The 20247-nt window shown below is 44.2% G+C and overlaps 1 protein-coding gene across 1 annotated transcript in view; it reads right to left on the bottom strand.

Annotated features, from left to right (window-relative positions):
* Positions 1 to 20247, bottom strand: part of ZNF831 (zinc finger protein 831) — a 222945-nt gene that overhangs the window by 142094 nt on the left and 60604 nt on the right. The window contains exons 3-5 of the mRNA XM_063963143.1: positions 14211 to 17896; positions 2845 to 2948; positions 2358 to 2476 (exon numbers count right to left, since the gene is read on the bottom strand). Coding sequence (XP_063819213.1) covers positions 2358 to 2476; positions 2845 to 2948; positions 14211 to 17873 — 3886 coding nt within the window. The 5' untranslated portion in view covers positions 17874 to 17896. The remainder of the gene's footprint in view (positions 1 to 2357; positions 2477 to 2844; positions 2949 to 14210; positions 17897 to 20247) is intronic.

Genomic DNA, 20247 nt, shown 5'->3' on the forward strand with positions numbered 1-20247 from the left:
AATGTCAAAATACGAGAAAAGTGATGTTCATTAAAAATATTCTTCTGCATACACAGAGACAAAAGGAAATTGAGCTGCCAGGAAGTATTCCTAGCCTTTTCAGTTTAGTACAGTGGTTCCCAAACTTTTTTTAATCACAGCACCCTAGAGTATCAGGGATTTTTTCACTGCACCCCTAGGCCAAAAGTTTTCTATTGAGAAGTTTAGAAAGAAATATTCAATTAAGTAAATTGTGTTTATATGTCATCCTTAGGTTCAGATATGAGGGATAAGTTTTGCTTCTGTTTGTCCACATATTTTATGATTGGCAGCCAACAGCACTGGTTTTGCCTATTACATTGACCATAAATAATGTAAATTGGTCCTGTACCACCAATCCAAGGCACCTTCACAAGTGATCCATGGCAGCCCAGCAGAGCCGTTTCTTGCGGTAGGCAAGGAGTGCATTCGCACAGGGCGCCAGCCGTGGCTCTTTGTGGCTCTATCTGCTCCCCCTCCTCCCTGTCATTACTACTCCGCTTGGGGGCAAAGTTTTGTGTAATGATGCGTTTGCATCATGACGTCACAACGCAAACACGTCATTACGCAAAACTCCACCCCCAAGCGGAGTTCTAATGACGGGGAGGAGGAGAAGCCACGGAAGACACTGATAAACGAGCTGGCGGGCTGAGGGAGATGATGGCGGACGGACGGGCGCAGCATAGTAAACACACCAAAGACAACTACACAGCCCTGGCAACTAGCATTACACAGCTCTGGCTACTAACATTACACTGTGTCATGTCAGTTGCAATGGCTGTGTAATGCCAGTTGCCAGGGCAGTGTAATGGCAGTTGCCAGGGCTGTGTAAATTATACAGCCCTGGCAACTGGCATTACACAGCCCTGGCAACGATCATGACACCTGTCCCAGAGCATGAAACCCCTGGCAAACAGCATGACATCCAGCGCGGGAAACCCTTGGCAACGAGCAGGTAATTTAAAAATAATTAGAAGCTTTACTGTAGGGCATAATGTATCAAGGGAATTGCGGTGTGTGGCATAATATGGTGCAAGGGGCATTACTGTGTGGGGCTTAATATGGTGGAATTTTTTATTTCTTCCTGTGGTGGCCGTGACCTGCTGGGGTGTAAGGTAGTCTTTTCAGACGAGACCACGCCTATTTTAGCAAGGCCACGCCCCTTGCCAGGAGCGCGCCTTTGGTGCACACAAATATATATTTTTTATATCTATGGAGAGGGGCACATTTTTAAATTTCGCACTGGGAGCCAAATTGACTACAAACAGCCCTGCACCCCAGGGTGCCACGGCACACAGTTTGAGAACCACTGGTTTAGTGAATAAAGAATATATGTGTATGTAAGTATTGATGTCAAAACAGCAAGCCCCAAAGCGCCCTTAAGTACTTCACTAGTGTTGTAGAATGTAAGACCTATGCTGTGAAGTACAACAAGACAGGTGATTCTTCTCTTTCCCCTAGCAGTGGAACTACTCTGTGAACAGCAGTAAGGTGAGAGTGAGAAGCCTGACTAATGATAATACAGGAAAGTGATAGAGTACCTCACAGCCAAGTGTAGTATTCTTCATTTCCTGCAATCTTGCATGCAGTAAGACCTCCTACCAGTATCATTGTAGGTCTTTCACCTTTTCAGTTCCTCATGGCGGTTAGGGTCAGGCGACACCAGGAGGTTAGGTTGATTGCGTGAAGGGGAGGATTAAGGTTAGACACTAGGGTGAGGTACAGGGGGTAAATAATCACCAGAACATGCAGCATTGGAGTTCCGTACCAGAAATGACTCTAACGGCACCGCTGGGACCCAAAAGAATAAGCTGGACCTGCCGCTGCCACTGAGAATAGGAAAGAAGCCACTAGATCTCCAGGAATGGTTTGCTGATAGTTCATCATGTCGACATATCATTCGGGAAGATATGATGAACATTGACATGGTCACTGTCGACATGCTGCATGTTGCCAGTTCGACCCTGTTGACATTCTCATGTTGACCTGATGACTGTCAAAAAAGTCATACCACACCCTAATGGATTGGTGCATTCATATACATGGGCAGAGTGCAAGTGAAGACAAAGCTTTCTGACCTGTATCAGATCCCAATAGCGCTATTGTAAAGATATGGGTTTTGGTGGTGCCATTGATATACTATAGTCCCTTTTTGCTATGTGATCAAAATGTCTATATGTATACAGCAAGTACATGAGGGTTGTGGTTACACATACTGTACAAAGACTATTCAATGGGTGTTCCAATATCACAGTATGCACCAGACTACAGTACAGGTGAAGTTATGGACACAGAAAAAAAAATCTTGGATATGGATAATAAAAGGGATTAAGCTGTACCTGACTGAAGATGTGAAGGACAACAGATCTTGTTATGTCTCTGGTCCTGGCGAAGGCTTCTTTTAGTCATAGGCTGGGAAACCTTGCTATGTGTACTTCCACAGGCACGGTCTTTACTCCTGTATTAGATAAACACCAACCAGACACCACATGAGTTAGGTCTTCTTACATCACAAACTCCTGTTGGCAGTATGCCAACAGAAAATAGTAAAAAGACAGATAAACCATCCAACCAAGTAACAATGTGTTAATAGAGTTAGAAATAATACAAAATAAATCAGTGCCTTAGCTACAGATAATTCATAATGGAGACAAGTAGCATCACCGTAAATACAAAATGTTACTTAACTATTTTCATTACCAGATTGATATGGTCGGTGCCCCTGTGTTAAGCATCTTTGATACCATCACCCATGACACATAGGGAAGAAATAGCGATAGGAAGAGAGAGATGGTACTAGCAGCATGCAGACAGCTGGGGGCACACCTTTTTACTTGCCTAGACTTTGTTTGTGCTCCCATCTTGCTAGATCTCTTGGCTAATGGCTGTAATTTACCAATGGTTGCTTCAGTTATTTCTTCCAAACCGGCCTAAATATAGAAATAAAGAAACATAATAAATTTAGTTTACCACATTTTCAAACATTTGAGTGTTCTGGACTAGTGCACCTAAAAGGAAGTGTGATCACATCAAGCATTGCCAGCCCTACAAACACCATAGCATTGCCATGTGTACAAGTAGAAGGTGCAAGTGGCACCTGCTCAATTCTTAAACTTCCCAACAGTCCCTGCTGTTGAGGCCAAAAGTCCATGACTCCACAACATTGGTATGCAATCCAGGCCACTCTGTACTTGAAAATTCAAATACTATTATGTCAAATTGTGTTAGCCCAGTCTAAGGCAGGGGTCTAAGGCAGGACTTTTGCCATGTAGACCCAGCTGGCTCTTGGCCTTGGATGTTATGGCCTAGTGGGGATCATCTTTGAGTAATTTTTTTAAAGCAAATAAATGACAATAACAACCACAACTTCGTTAAATGTAAAAGTATTTAATGGAACAATTCCTTAGTGAAAACAAAACATTGCAGGCATCTGCTGAATGAAAAGCAAACACACAAGCACAGTTGTTAAAGCTTAGTTGACGGTCCACCTCCGTGATACCTCACAATGCTAAAACAAACCACTGCTATCTCACCTCCCACAGGCTCACCGATAGTGAAACTCTGTATCAGTTAAGCATTGTAAGCATAGGATTGCACTGGAGGAGGTATTGGAAAACATATTATCCTTGGACAGCAGCATATATTGTTAGTGAGCACATACATTTTCAACCTGCTCATTAGTTACCAAGCCTATTGTCACTCAGGACTCAGAATTTGTTGTGGGCACAGGACCAGAGAACCTGGGACCACTTACAAGCTGGTAACAGACTGAATGTAAGACTGGGACAGGACCAGCAACAGCTGCAGTGCCAACCAAACAGTGCAGGGTGGGGGGCTCAGCTCATATAAACAAACATGTTATGCTGTATGAAATAAATGTGCAGGCTGGTTATCCCGGGTATCGGCAGTGCTGAGTTTATCACAGGTGCCGTGCGGCACCCTGGAAGTCAGCATTAGGCTTCACTCTTCTTCTAAGCCTAGCCCCAGACTGATGCAAAACTAGCCAATGGGAGTCAGGGGGCGGTTTTTTGAAGGCGAGTGCCGTGGGAGCTGTACTGCCCAACTTGGAGCATCTGTCAAATGCTCTGAGCAGCAGGCTTGAAAGCAGATTCAAAGTGATCCACCATTCAGCCCCTAGGGGCAATTAGTTATGACAGCTTCAGTGCACCAGGGAGTGGTTGCAGAACAGGGAGCCGGGGCACCCTGTTACGTGGATGGTATATTTTTTATATATGGTGCTGTGGTAAATTGCACATAAATGCTGTTAGCAAATTAGCTCCAATGTGTCTTTGTATTTGAGATTAGCTCAGTCATGGTGTTTTTGTGTTTGATCATCTCATTTGTAAAATACTTAAAGTTAGCTACTGCCAGTCATGATATTCTACTATTCTTACATTTGTGGGCAGCAAGTTTGATGCATTTATATTTGAGGTCTGTAATGGCCATATTGTTATTGTATTTGAGTTAATTTACAGCAGCATGTTTTATGTTAGTTTAATCACTATGCCCTTGCAATTGAGGTCAGTTAGATAACTGTGCGTATTTGTCTGAGAGGAAGAATTACAGGCTTACATACAGTTTCTTAACATTTGCCACCCCCTCAAATTAGAGGAGTGAGTTACACAAAAGTTTGAAACACATGTATACAGTAAATGGATGTGAAAGCTACTAAAAGCGCATCAGCACACATGACATTAACGCCCTAACCATGGTGGTCATTCCGAGTTGTTCGCTCGCTAGCAGTTTTTAGCAATTGTACAAACACTAAGCCGCCGCCCTCTGGGAGTGTATTTTAGCTTAGCAGAAGTGCGAACAAAAGGATCGCAGAGCGGCTACACAAAATTTTTGTGCAGTTTCAGAGTAGCTCCAGACCTACTCAGCGCTTGCGATCACTTCAGACTAGAGATGAGCGGGTTCGGTTCGTCTAGATCCGAACCCCCCTGAACTTCACCTATTTTACACGGGTCCGAGGCAGCCTCGGATCTTCCCGCCTTGCTCAGTTAACCCGAACGCGGCCGAACGTCATCGTCCTGCTGTCGGATTCTCGCAAGATTTGTATTCTATATAAAGAGCCGCGCGTCGCCGCCATTTTCACTCGTGCATTGGAGATTGAACGGAGAGGACGTGGCTACGTTCTCTGCCTGAAAATCTCCGTAATCTGTGCTCAGTGTGCCGCAAATATCTGTGCTCAGTGTGCTGCATTTTGGTGACCAACAGTATATAGTTGTACAGTACAGTAGGCTATTGCTGTATCTTGCAGCTCTGTGTCACTGCAAGTATCCATTCCATATCTGTGCTGCATTTTTGTGAGCAGTATATATAGTAGTACAGTGCAGCATTTTGGTGACCAACAGTATATAGTTGTACAGTACGGTAGGCCATTGCTGTATCTTGCAGCTCCGTGTCACTGCAAGTATCCATTCCATATCTGTGCTGCATTTTTGTGAGCAGTATATATAGTAGTACAGTGCAGCATTTTGGTGACCAACAGTATATAGTTGTACAGTACAGTAGGCTATTGCTGTATCTTGCAGCTCCGTGTCACTGCAAGTATCCATTCCATATCTGTGCTGCATTTTTGTGAGCAGTATATATAGTAGTACAGTGCAGCATTTTGGTGACCAACAGTATATAGTTGTACAGTACAGTAGGCCATTGCTGTATCTTTCAGCTCTGTGTCACTGCAAGTATCCATTCCATATCTGTGCTGCATTTTTGTGAGCAGTATATATTGTAGTACAGTGCAGCATTTTGGAGACCAACAGTATATAGTTGTACAGTACAGTAGGCCATTGCTGTATCTTGCAGCTCCGTGTCACTGCAAGTATCCATTCCATATCTGTGCTGCATTTTTGTGAGCAGTATATATAGTAGTACAGTGCAGCATTTTGGTGACCAACAGTATATAGTTGTACAGTACAGTAGGCCATTGCTGTATCTTTCAGCTCTGTGTCACTGCAAGTATCCATTCCATATCTGTGCTGCATTTTTGTGAGCAGTATATATTGTAGTACAGTGCAGCATTTTGGAGACCAACAGTATATAGTTGTACAGTACAGTAGGCCATTGCTGTATCTTGCAGCTCCGTGTCACTGCAAGTATCCATTCCATATCTGTGCTGCATTTTTGTGAGCAGTATATATAGTAGTACAGTGCAGCATTTTGGTGACCAACAGTATATAGTTGTACAGTACAGTAGGCTATTGCTGTATCTTGCAGCTCCGTGTCACTGCAAGTATCCATTCCATATCTGTGCTGCATTTTTGTGAGCAGTATATATAGTAGTACAGTGCAGCATTTTTGTGACCAACAGTATATAGTTGTACAGTACAGTAGGCCATTGCTGTATCTTGCAGCTCTGTGTCACTGCAAGAAACCATTCCATATCTGTGCTGCATTTTTGTGAGCAGTATAGATAGTAGTACAGTGCAGCATTTTGGTGACCAACAGTATATAGTTGTACAGTACAGTAGGCCATTGCTGTATCTTGCAGCTCCGTGTCACTGCAAGTATCCATTCCATATCTGTGCTGCATTTTTGTGAGCAGTATATATAGTAGTACAGTGCAGCATTTTGGTGACCAACAGTATATAGTTGTACAGTACGGTAGGCCATTGCTGTATCTTGCAGCTCCGTGTCACTGCAAGTATCCATTCCATATCTGTGCTGCATTTTTGTGAGCAGTATATATACTAGTACAGTGCAGCATTTTGGTGACCAACAGTATATAGTTGTACAGTACAGTAGGCCATTGCTGTATCTTGCAGCTCTGTGTCACTGCAAGTATCCATTCCATATCTGTGCTGCATTTTTGTGAGCAGTATATATAGTAGTACAGTGCAGCATTTTGGTGACCAACAGTATATAGTTGTACAGTACAGTAGGCCATTGCTGTATCTTGCAGCTCCGTGTCACTGCAAGTATCCATTCCATATCTGTGCTGCATTTTTGTGAGCAGTATATATAGTAGTACAGTGCAGCATTTTGGTGACCAACAGTATATAGTTGTACAGTACAGTAGGCCATTGCTGTATCTTGCAGCTCCGTGTCACTGCAAGTATCCATTCCATATCTGTGCTGCATTTTTGTGAGCAGTATATATAGTAGTACAGTGCAGCATTTTGGTGACCAACAGTATATAGTTGTACAGTAGGCCATTGCTATTGATATAATAATATTACTGGCATATAATTCCACACATTAAAAAATGGAGAACAAAAATGTGGAGGGTGAAATAGGGAAAGATCAAGATCGACTTCCACCTAGTGCTGAAGCTGCTGCCACTAGTCATGGCAGAGACGATTCAATGCCATCAATGTCGCCTGCCAAGGCCAATGCCCAATGTCATAGTAGAGAGCATGTAAAATCCCAAAAACTAAAGTTCAGTAAAATGACCCAAAAATCTAAATTAAAAGCATCTGAGGAGAAGTGTAAACTTGCCAATATGCCATTTACGACACGGAGTGGCAAGGAACGGCTGAGGCCCTGGCCTATGTTCATGGCTAGTGGTTCAGCTTCACATGAGGATGGAAGCACTCATCCTCCCGCTAGAAAACTGAAGAGTTAAGATGGCAAAAGCACAGCAAAGAACTGTGCGTTCTTCTAAATCATAAATCCCCAAGGAGAGTCTAATTGTGTCGGCGGTTGCGATGCCTGACCGTCCCAACACTGGACGGGAAGAGGTGGCTCCTTCCACCATTTGCACGGCCCCTGCAAGTGCTGGAAGGAGCACCCACAGTCAGTTCCTGATAGTCAAATTGAAGATGTCACTGTTGAAGTACACCAGGATGAGGATATGGGTGTTGCCGGCGCTGAGGAGGAAATTGACAAGGAGGATTCTGATGGTGAGGTGGTTTGTTTAAGTCAGGCACCCGGGGAGACACCTGTTGTCCGTGGGATGAATATGGCCATTGCCATAACTGGTCAAATTACAAAAAAAATCACCTCTTCGGTGTAGAATTATTTTAACAGAAATGCGGACAACAGGTGTCAAGCCATGTGTTGCCTTTGTCAAGCTGTAATAAGTAGGGGTAAGGACGTTAACCACCTAGGAACATCCTCCCTTATACGTCACCTGGAGCGCATTCATCAGAAGTCATTGACAAGTTCAAAAACTTTGGGTGACAGCGGAAGCAGTCCACTGACAACTAAATCCCTTCCTCTTGTACCCAAGCTCCTGCAAACCACACCACCAACTCCCTCAGTGTCCATTTCCTCCTTAGACAGGAACACCAATAGTCCTGCAGGCCATGTCACTGGCAAGTCTGACGAGTCCTCTCCTAACTGGGATTCCTCCGATGGATCCTTGAGTGTAACGCCTACTGCTGCTGGCGCTGCTGTTGTTGCTGCTGGGAGTCCAGAGGGGAAGTCGGAAGACCACTTCTACTACTTCCAGTAAGCAATTGACTGTCCAACAGTCCTTTGCGAGGAAGATGAAATATCACACCAGTCATCCTGTTGCAAAGCGGATAACTCAGGCCTTGGCAGCTGTGTTGATGTTAGACGTGTGTCCGGTATCCACCGTTAATTCACAGGGACTTAGAGAATTTCTTGAGGTAGTGTGTCCCCGGTACCAAATCCCATCTAGGTTCCACTTCTCTAGGCAGGCGATACCGAGAATGTACACAGACATCAGAAAAAGAGTCACCAGTGTCCTAAAAAATGCAGTTGTACCCAATGTCCACTTAACCACGGACATATGGACAAGTGGAGCAGGGCAAACTCAGGACTATATGACTGTGACAGCCCACTGGGTAGATGTATTGCCTCCCTTAGCAACAATAGCAGCAGCGGCACCAGTAGCAGCATCTCGCAAACGCCAACTCGTTCCTAGGCAGGCTACGCTTTGTATCACCACTTTCCATAAGAGGCACACAGCTGACAACCTCTTACGGAAACCGAGGAACATCATCGCAGATTGGCTTACCCCAATTGGACTCTCCTGGGGATTTGTGACATCGGACAACGCCACCAATATTGTGCGTGCGTTACATGTGGACAAATTCCAGCACGTCCCATGTTTTGCACATACAATTCATTTGGTGGTGCAGAATTTTTTTTAAAATTACAGGGGCATGCAAGAGATGCTGTCGGTGGCCCGAAGAATTGCGAGCCACTTTCGGCATTCAGCCACCGCGTGCCGAAGACTGGAGCACCAGCAAACAATCCTGAACCTGCCCCTCCATCAGCTGAAGCAAGAGGTGGTAACGAGATGGAATTCAACCCTCTATATCAGTGATTTTCAACCTTTTCCAGTTCGTGGCACACTGAACAAGATTTAAAAATTGCCAAGGCACACCATCGGTACCCCACAGGAAAAAAAAATCACTCAGGGAAATAAAACAAACATATTTGTCCCCAAGGGGTAAAACACACACACATTGTCCCCAACAGTTATTGAAATAATGCACAGTAATTGAACACACTGTCTGCCACAGTAATTCCACACATTACCCCCCATAGTAATACCACCGCACACATCGACCCCCACAGTAATTGCACACATTGCCCCCATAATAATGCCACCACACACAATGACCCCCACAGTAATGCCCCCAGAGACACTGACCCCCATAGTAATGCCACCAGAGACACTGACACCCACAGTAATGCCACCAAACACACTGACCCCCCCAGTAATGCCCCCAGAGACACTGACCCCCACAGTAATGCCCCCAGAGACACTGACCCCCATAGTAATGCCACCAGAGACACTGACCCCCATAGTAATGCCACCAGAGACACTGACACCCACAGTAATGCCACCAGAGACACTGACCCCCCCAGTAATGCCACCAAACACACTGACCCCCCCAGTAATGCCACCAAACACACTGACCCCCCCCCAGTAATGCCACCAAACACACTGACCCCCCCAGTAATGCCACCAAACACACTGACCCCCAAAGTAATGCCCCCAGAGACACTGACCCCCATAGTAATGGCACTGCACACACTGTCTGTCGTAGTTATAAAGCACTGGCCCAAACCTTTTCTTCTTTTCCCCCTTAGCGGCAGGAGCAGTGAGGAGCAGAGCAGCACGGGCCACGAAGGGAAACTACCAGGCGGGATGGTGATCATGTGTAAGTGACCTATGAGTCACGCCACGTCATGTCATAGGGGTCACGGACGGGCCCGCAGGAGAGCTGCTGTCTTCACTATACCATAACCGCGGAAGAGCTGTCTGCGCTGCCCGATAGTAATACTGTAAATCAGTATCACTATCGGGCAGCGCAGGCAGCTCTTACGCGGTCATGTAAAGTGAAGACGGCAGCAGACGGGGACGGGCAGCAGGGATCTCTGGCGGCGGCACACCTAACAACCGCTGGCGGCACACTAGTGTGCCGCGGCACAGCGGTTGAAAAACACTGCTCTATATGCTTCAGAGGATGGAGGAGCAGCAAAAGGCCATTCAATCCTATACATCTGCCTACGATATAGGCAAAGGAGGGGGAATGCACCTGACTCAAGCGCAGTGGAGAATGATTTCAACGTTGTGCAAGGTTCTGCAACCCTTTGAACTTGCCACACGTGAAGTCAGTTCAGACACTGCCAGCCTGAGTCAGGTCATTCCCCTCATCAGGCTTTTGCAGAAGCAGCTGGGGAGATTGAAGGAGGAGCTAAGACGGAGCGATTCCGATAGGCATGTGGGACTTGTGGATGGAGCCCTTAATTCGCTTAGCCAGGATTCACGGGTGGTCAATCTGTTGAAATCAGAGCACTACATTTTGGCCACCGTGCCCGATCCTAGGTTTAAAGCCTACGTTGTAGCTCTCTTTCCGGCAGACACAAGTCTGCAGAGGTTCAAAGACCTGCTGGTGAGAAAATTGTCAAGTCAAGCGGAACGTGACCCATCAACAGCTCCTCCATCACATTCTCCCGCAACTGGGGCTGCGAAGAAAAGGATAAGAATTCCAAGCCCACCCGCAGGGCAGTCAGGAGCGAGTGCTGACATCTGGTCCGGCCTGAAGGACCTGCCAACGATTACTGACATGTCGTCTACTGTCACTGCATATGATTTTGTCGCCATTGAAAGAATGGTGGAGGATTATATAAGTGACCGCATCCAAGTAGGCACGTCAGACAGTCCGTACGTATACTGGCAGGAAAAAGAGGCAATTTGGAGGCGCTTGCACAAACTGGCTTTATTTTACCTAAGTTGCCCCCCCTCCAGTGTGTACTCCGAAAGAGTGTTCAGTGCAGCCGGTCACCTTGTCAGCGATCGGCGTACGAGGTTACTTCCACAAAATGTGGAGAAGATGATGTTCATCAAAATGAATTATAATCAATTCCTCCATGGAGACATTCACCAGCAATTGCCTCCAGAAAGTACACAGGGACCTGTGATGGTGGATTCCAGTGGGGACGAATTAATACTCTGTGAGAAGGAGTATGTACACAGTGAAAGGGGTGAGGAATCGGAGGATGATGATGAGGTCGACATCTTGCCTCTGTAGAGCCAGTTTAAGCAAGGAGAGATTGATTGCTTCTTTTTTTGGTGGGGGCCCAAACCAACCAGTCATTTCAGCCACAGTCGTGTAGCAGACCCTGTGGCTGAAATGATGGGTTTGTTAAAGTGTGCATGTCCTCTTTATACAACATAAGGGTGGGTGGGAGGGCCCAAGGACAATTCCATCTTGCACCTCTTTTTTTTTTTATCTTTGCATCATGTGATGTTTGGGGCCAATTTTTATAAGTGCCATCCTGTCTGACACTGCAGTGCTACTCCTAGATGGGCCAGGTGTTTGTGCCGCCCTCTTGGGTCGCTTAGCTTAGTCATCCAGCGACCTCGGTGCAAATTTTAGGACGAAAAATAATATTGTGAGGTATTCAGAATAGACTGGAAATGAGTGGAAATTATGGTTATTGAGGTTAATAGTACTATAGGCTCAAAATTACCCCCAAATTCTATGATTTAAGCTGTTTTTGAGGGTTTTTTGAAAAAAAAAAAAAACACCCGAATCCAAAACACACCCGAATCCGACAAAAAAATTTCAGGGAGGTTTTGCCAAAACGCGTCCGAATCCAAAACACGGCCGCGGAACCGAATCCAAAACCAAAACACAAAACCCGAAAAAATTTCCAGTGCACATCTCTACTTCAGACTATTCAGTTCCTGTTTTGACGTCGCAAACACGCCCTGCGTTCGCCCAGCCACGCCTGCCTTTTTCCTGGCACGCCTGCGTTTTTTCGAACACTCCCTGAAAACGGTCAGTTGACACCCAGAAACGCCCACTTCATGTCAATCACTCTGCGGCACCAATGCGACTGAAAAGCTTTGCTAGTCCTTGTGTAAAACGTCATCGTTCGTTGTAATAGTACGACACGCGTGCGCATTGCGCCGCATATGCGTGCGCATTGCGCCACATATGCGTGTGCATTGCGCCGCATATGCATGTGCAGAAATGCCAATTTTTTTCCTGATCGCTGCGCAGCGACCGAAATCTACTAGCGAACAACTCGGAATAACCCCCCATGTGTGATAACTTAATGGGAGCACACTTTGGAAAGAGACACTGAAATTATATTAACACATAAGTAATAACAAGGGAGTTACATCTGATGTACAGGTGTACCCATATACACCTATCCTAAAATCGTGCCTAATAGCCCAATTTGTGACTTACCAGCGTTAAGTGCCCTGCCAGAGTCTGCCACATATCACTAATAGGCAAAGTACAATGCAGGGGTACCCTGAATACTGACGCTGGCATTTAATGTACAGTAACTTTTGTGTGTGACATAGACGTGAATCCGGGTACAATGGCATAAGACAGAGATCAAAAACAAGTGACCCATGCCGTGCCTCCTGCCATGCATCGTTATGTCTTATTTTTAACTTTATACCAATTTCTTTGTGACAAATCTACTAATCTAGTATGGGGATGCGATTGAGATACCGGCTGTCGTGGGAGTTTGGGTTAGGCTCCACCTGGGGGAGGTTAGGTTTAAGCATTAAGGGGGGAGGTTAGAGTTAGGCTGCAGGAAGGGAGTGTTAGGGTTAGGGGGCCATAGCATATTTACCTGGCCCCTGTCGGGATTTTAAAGATCAGGATGCCGGCGTCGGTATTGTGACTGCCAGCATCACGTCCTCCGGTCACACATACCGAACCCCTAGTGTGCCTAGCACAGTATAAGCAACTATGCATGCAGAAATTATCCGAATAAGACACAAACTTCAGGAAAAAGCACAAAAGTAAGGGAACTGCTACTCATGGTGGAACATCTAAGCAGCTCCAGGTGTCTTGTGTCATATGGTGCAGAAACACTAGGTGAATGAGGTCAATTCTGCACCTCAATCAAATATTTTTTGGTTGCTGGCCAAAGGCTTTTGTTTTCTAACTGTTCCCAGCTATTATGATAGGACTTGTTCAAATAATATTATAGTGATTAGACATCTTGATCAGTATATATAATACCCCCCTTTATTCTCTATTCTCTGTTAAGCTTAATCTCTGCTAAATTATATTGAGAAAAAAATATTTTTGTGCCACTTTATGGTATGAGACCACATTATTTCAGTTTGACCCTTCTGTTCAACTTTGATGTTTGCCATGTTTGGAAATGTTGTTGGGCCGTAGGTGATCTTTCCCCACTTCTCTCATTAACCCCACCCCCTTTTTATTTAATTCCCCCCCCCACCACCCCTTGTTTTATCATAGTACTGATGTATGCTATATGAGCTGTAACATCTGGGATGCGGTCAAGATCCCAGTTGTCAGAATCGCAACAGTCAGAATACCGTCATCAGAATCCCAATGGATCCCGGCGGAGGGTACTGGGAGTAAGGTTAGGCACTAGGGGAGGGTTAGGTTGTGGGGGAGGGGGTGGATTAAGGTAAAGCTGCGGGACGAGTGGGTTAAGATAAGGGTTAGAGTTACAATATCTGGAACTGACGGGCTTTGAACGTCAGGATGCCGCTGTCGGCATTGTGACTGTCAAAATGGCGACTGCTGGGATTTCGATACCACCCCATAACATACTTCCTGTATGACCTGTTATACTGTCTGTTCTTGGCCATTGAGTATTGATTGCAATACCCACATTTTCTTTAACTTTGTTAAATAATGCAATTTTTGTAACTTTAATTAAAAAAAATTCAATAAAAACACATGGAAGTAAAGTAAAGAAAAGAAGCGGGGAGCTTGAAAATGAGAGTGCAGATTCATTAAGGGTTTATTAATAAAAAATACCTTTTGTGCTGTTGAGCTCCAAAGAAGGGATGACTTCAGGTTCTGTTCAGTAGTACTGTCAGGAAAATCCTTGTCATTACTTCTAGCCTGAGAAAATAAACCTGGAATAGGTCTCTTGTTCTTTATGGCGTTACACGACAAAGAGGCATAAACCGAAAAGGACTTCTCCTTTTGCTCTGCTGGAAGGGGAAGACATCTATCCAGCCAGCACCAAGTAGACTTGGGTTCTGTGTTTAAGGCTGAGAAAGCAACCTTTGTGACACTGATATTACAAATTCCTGACTGCAGACATAGATGTGCTGTGGAACATAAGCTTTTCTCGTCTTGAAAACTCATTGGGTCACCAGGGTTCAGGCTAAATAGTCCAGTTGGAAATGTATCTGTTAATAGCATTTTTGAGTCCTGAGCACTACAGATCGCACTGGTTGCTGTATCATGTTTCAAACACGGTTTTCCTTCTGATTTTTGTCCAGGGGACAGCAACTTATGTATTAGGGTATTACTTTCTTTTTTGTCTTGATTTGTATCCCTACAATGAAGTTCAGAAAGTAAGCAATCCTTATAATAAATAGTCGGGGCAGATGTATGTTCTTGAATTTTGTGTCTATTAGGATATATATTATCGAAATTAATATTTTGCTCACCACTTTCCTGAGTGTCTAGAATAACCTTTTGTCCTAGATCAATAGAAATCTTAGAGGCACACGTAAGAACACATTCTGTATTTAGACTTATATTCCCAGTGAGAGCTTCTGAGCCATGTTTCTGTGTTAGCTTCACTTGATTTGCTAAACCGTTCTCATGGCATGTTTCTGCTTGACTGGGAAGCACAGAATCTGAGTGTTTATCTTCTGTAAGACTTAAATTATTATCTACATTGGACATATCATAAATATTAGTTTGATCTGTTTGCATGACAGTAGATGCTTCCAGGGGTTTTACAATATAATTACATTTTATTAAATATCTAGGGCAATATACATTTCCTTTCTGTGATGATGATGATGATGATGACGACGACTGAGTAGGTAGGAGAGCAAGTTGTTTTGAGAAATGTGCTGTTGTCTTTTCACAGCCATTGCTAAGAGACGGGAGGATATTCTCATTAAGAAAGGTGAATAGGGAACTTGAACAAGAGATTGTGCTAGCTCCATCTAATATATTCCTTGCAGTGTTGTCAATATCCCTGTTGTAATCCACGTTCTTATTCTGTAGTGTATCAACATTTCCAGTTAATTTCAGAGCACTGTTTATGTTTAATAGACTGCTTACCCGATTGGGTTCAGCAGTGTTGGTATGTTCAGTACTGAGTTTTGTAGACTCATCTTTCACCTCTGCCATCTTTGCTGTATTATCAAAAGACAATTTTTCAGAGTTCTGGAAGCTGCCAATACAACAAGCTTCCATGCTGCAATGTATATTTGAAACATGGGGTATTTTGCTCTGCTTTTCAGTTACTGTAATGACTCCGCTGTCTGAGTCTCTAATACAAGGGAGCTGTGGACTTGATTGAAGATGTGGATCCATTTGTGCACTAGGTGAATCGATAGATGCCAAATTTTCTAGCTTGGACACTTTGCCACTAGTATCGCTAAGACTTCCAGAGCTTAATATTGTACCACTTACCTGTGTAAACCCCAACTCATTCTGGACATTTGTAGTTGGCGTATGTAATGTTATGCTTGTAGCCTGAGATGTAACCTGAGACAGTGTTACAATACTCTCAGACGGCTTGGCCATGCCACATGCTGCTTGCAAAACATTTTGATGGCTGACCACACCTCTTGACTCTGGAATATCTTGGTCAGTCTTCCTGGCATGTTCATTCTTTTTAATTTTCTGGTAAAATTTCTTGAAATTTTCATCACCATACATCTGCCACTTTTCATGACAGAACATGTTTAATTTTTTTTGTGTACCCTTTTTATTGGCCGATTTAGATTTTGAGAGGAACGGATCCACTGAAGGCTTTTTCTTTTCCTTAATTTCCTGAGAAATACTGCACTCACAGGCATTGCTAACCTGCATCTCATCTACAGCAGCTTGTCTAACCAGCCCTCGAGGATGACTCCTTGAAAGGTCCACAATGCAGGCAGTGGCTGTATTGGAGAGCAATACATTGGCATTGTTGCCATTTAAAAGCTGTTTCCCCATGCAATGTTTTTTAGTATTATGTATAGTCAGTTTATCTAGTAATCTACTACTTTCCACAAATGGCAAAGAGTTACTCCGTGCAAAAATTGCGCTATCAAACGTTGTAGAGGCTTGAGTTGGCACTGAGTGAAAACATAGAGGTTTGTTTTTCTCTGGTAGATTGAAGGTAGACTTGGCTGAGGAGAGGGATACTTTCCTTCTGTTTACATCAAAGGATTTTATGTCAAAGTGGAAGGAGTCCTTGAAGGTATAAGGCATTGGCAGGTCAATGCTGCCTTGTTTTGATAGAGCAGTTTTTCTGGGGCGAACATTGTCCAAGTGAGTGTTATCTACAACAGCTTTGTTTTGAGAGATCAGCATGGATATATGTTCTCCCAAGTTCTTTTTTACTGATGCCGGTTTGTCCTCACTGTCCCCTGCACCAACACTGAGCATGTGTTCATATTCAATGCTGCTCTCACTAAGGCTCTGAAGTGGGCTCCCAGAAACCATTTGCAGATCTGCACTGTCCGAGTGGGACAAATACCCAGAGTCGGTGCTTTCACATTTTTTTAGTTTCCTATCAGAAGAGGAGAAAGCCCATTGCTTATCTACACATGTTTCATGCTGCCACTGTAGTTCAGCATGTCTGCTTGTAGTGGTAGATATTTGGTCCTTCGGTGTTATTTGCTGATTCAGTGTATCTGGTGAGGAATGGTCAGGATCATCATGTGTCTTCTCATGAATCTTGAGTGTTAATGGCCTAAATACAATCTCTTTGTTTCCGGAGACATTGTTCTGGACGGAGATTACATTGTCTATATTTTTTATCTTGGTGTGCTGTTCTTTATCTATACAAACATCTCCTATTTCATTTCTAATATTGAGGCAAGAGTTGTCTCCAACTTGTCCAGTAGGTGTGTCTTCATGACAACTATCACAATCAGAATGAAAGCTCTGCTTGGTGTTATTGACGTGGCTTTGTGTCCTTCGATGTTTGTAAAGGTTGCTCTGGGTTTTAAATGAGATGCCACAAACAGTGCAGGGGAAGGGTCTCTCCCCAGTATGTGAGCGAATGTGCTTCTCCAATACACTTGGCTTTAAGCAATCTCGACCACAATGGATACATATGTGCTTTCCAATATTTTTTGCTTTTCCAGGACTTGCTCCATTGAGACTTGTGGAACAGTTTGGGTACAAAATTGGTAATGTGTTCATAATGTTCAGAGTGAGAGTCTGCATTGGAGACTTCTGGAGGATGGTTTGAGACTGAGGGGTGAACATCACAGATAAATTATTATTATCAATGGCAAAGCTTGTGCCATTTGATATTAGTTGGAAGGGTGTCTGTTGACCTTCCTGCGGAGTAAATTGATATATAGGCAGACTGACACCTTTCAGAACTACAGCTTCTGGAGGTGTTGTGCCTGCGGTGGACTGTTTGTTGTTATGGGAACTGGGAAGACCTGTAGAAGTGCTTGTGGGCCATGCCAAACTGGAGGACAAAACTGAAACATGTGATGTATCCATTTCAAAAAGCTCCTACGCTGTATCTGTAAAAAGAAGAAAAAGATAGAAGAAAAATAACTTGACCACTTTCACAATATGTCAGCAACTTAGCAGTTCCTCAGAAGTATAGTAGAAGGTGAAAATTGTCCATATTATAAATATATTCTAAACTCCACTTTGCAATCACAAAGATAGTTGTAATCTGCAATAAAAGTGTATTTTGCATGGAACCTGGAGTCCATTAATCACTATTATCACAGTCTGCTACCTGCACTCCTAGGGAATGGCCCATTCTCTGGTGCCTGTCCACATACTAAAACTCTTACACATTTTATATTATAATCAATGTTTGACAATCACTGGTGCATAACAGAGACTGAGTAAAAACTGCAGTATTTAAGACAAAATAAGATGACTCTAGCATAACAACATGAAATAATAATTAATTTTATTCCAGCCTAGCAACTTGGATGCTGCTGCAAGAATCATGGATGGATCACATGACCGCAGCACTGACGTGATCAGGAAGCTCACTTATTACAAGCCGCTTATTAGTATTTAAGGCTTTTAAAGGGAGATCTCAGCTGTCTCTGCCCTGCTCTCTGCACAATGGGGGTCATTCCGAGTTGTTCGCTCGTTGCCGATTTTCGCTATGCTGCGATTTGTTGCTAATTGCGCATGCGCAAGGCACGCAGGGCGCATGTGCTTAGTTATTTAACTAAAAACTTAGCAGATTTGCTGTGGATTCTGCGGCGCTTTTCAGTCGCTCTGCTGATCAGTAAATGATTGACAGGAAAGCGGCGTTTCTGGGTGGTGACTGAGCGTTTTCCGAGAGTGTGCTAAAAAACGCAGGCGTGTCAGGGAAAAACGCGGGAGTGTCTGGTGAAACGGGTGAGTGGCTGGCCGAACGCAGGGCGTGTTTGTGACGTCAAACCAGGAACTAAACGGACTGAGCTGATCGCAATCTGTGAGTAGGTCTGGAGCTACTCAGAAACTGCAAAGAATTATTTAGTAGCAATTCTGCTAATCTTTCGTTCGCTATTCTGCTAAACTAAGATACACTCCCAGAGGGCGGCGGCCTAGCGTGTGCAATGCTGCTAAAAGCAGCTAGCGAGCGAACAACTGGGAATGAGGGCCAATGTTCAGTTCTCCTAGCCTGCTCTTGTTGCTATCTGCTACCTGTCCTAACCCTTGGCTACATTACTGGAAATAAATGCTGTCTGCTACCTGTCCTGACCCTTGGCTATGTTACAGAAAATAAATGTTGTCTGCTACCTGTCCTGGCCTGTCATTCATTTACCTCCTGCCTAGACACACTGATAATCTCCATATTTCTACTCTAGTTAGCAATTAAATAAATGCATACCACTCTGAGCCTGAAGTTATGGAAAATTCCGAGTACCAGTGAACATGTCAAGCACTCTACATGAAGACCTCAACACATCTGGATCTAGGATTCAAGTTATTTTTATCGGTCTGTGATCTGTCTCAGGGCCTAATTCAGACCAGATCGTAAATTTGTTAGCAGATGGGCAAAACCATGTACACTGCAGGGCGGGCAGATATAACATGTGCAGAGAGAGTTAGATTTGGGTGGGGTGTGCTCAAACTGAAATCTTAATTGCAGTGTAAAAATAAAGCAGCCAGTATTTACCCTGCACAGAAACAATATAACCCACCCAAATCTAACTCTCTCTGCACGTTATATCTGCCCCCCCCCCCCCCCCTGCAGTGCTCATGGTTTTGCCCAACTGCTAACAAATTTGCTGCTACGATCAGGTCTGAATTAGGCCCTAAGTGTCTAGGACTGATGATATTGATCCCAGTCTGCAGGCCTACCCAATTGATTTGAATCACAGTTACATTGTGCCTGCTCATACCTTTGTTTGACTACTCTCTGGTTTACGTCTTTGTTTCTATCAGTGCTACCAATGGCATAAATACCATAGTAGTATGCATGCAACTGCTATGGATATAGACGCAGCCCATCTTTATGCAAATACTGCTAGAAAGCCTTTCCATGGTGTACATTCGTGCATATGCAAGGACTGAGACGACCACTATAAGCATCTGTAGATGCAGTAATACCACCTCGTGCATCTTTAGATGCCACCATTGGTCGCACCATCAAAACATACGCCAGCCCTATGGCAGGTGCAGATTTTCCATCTCTGTATGGCCTCCAAAGTGAACGGTTGGGCATTTGTGTATGCAGACACATCAGTGACTAACCCGTGACACACCCATCTCAGTGTGTCTGTTTAGCCACCTTCCACTGACCAGCCAGGAACACCCAGCACTTTTACAAGACATTTCTCTTATCATACGTCTCAATTGCAGTAGCAAAGATTTTACGGTGGGTCAAATTAACTTAAACTTTGCCAGCTATTTTCAG

The sequence above is a fragment of the Pseudophryne corroboree genome, chromosome 3 (genome assembly GCF_028390025.1).
Source record: "Pseudophryne corroboree isolate aPseCor3 chromosome 3, aPseCor3.hap2, whole genome shotgun sequence".
NCBI lineage: Eukaryota > Metazoa > Chordata > Amphibia > Anura > Myobatrachidae > Pseudophryne > Pseudophryne corroboree.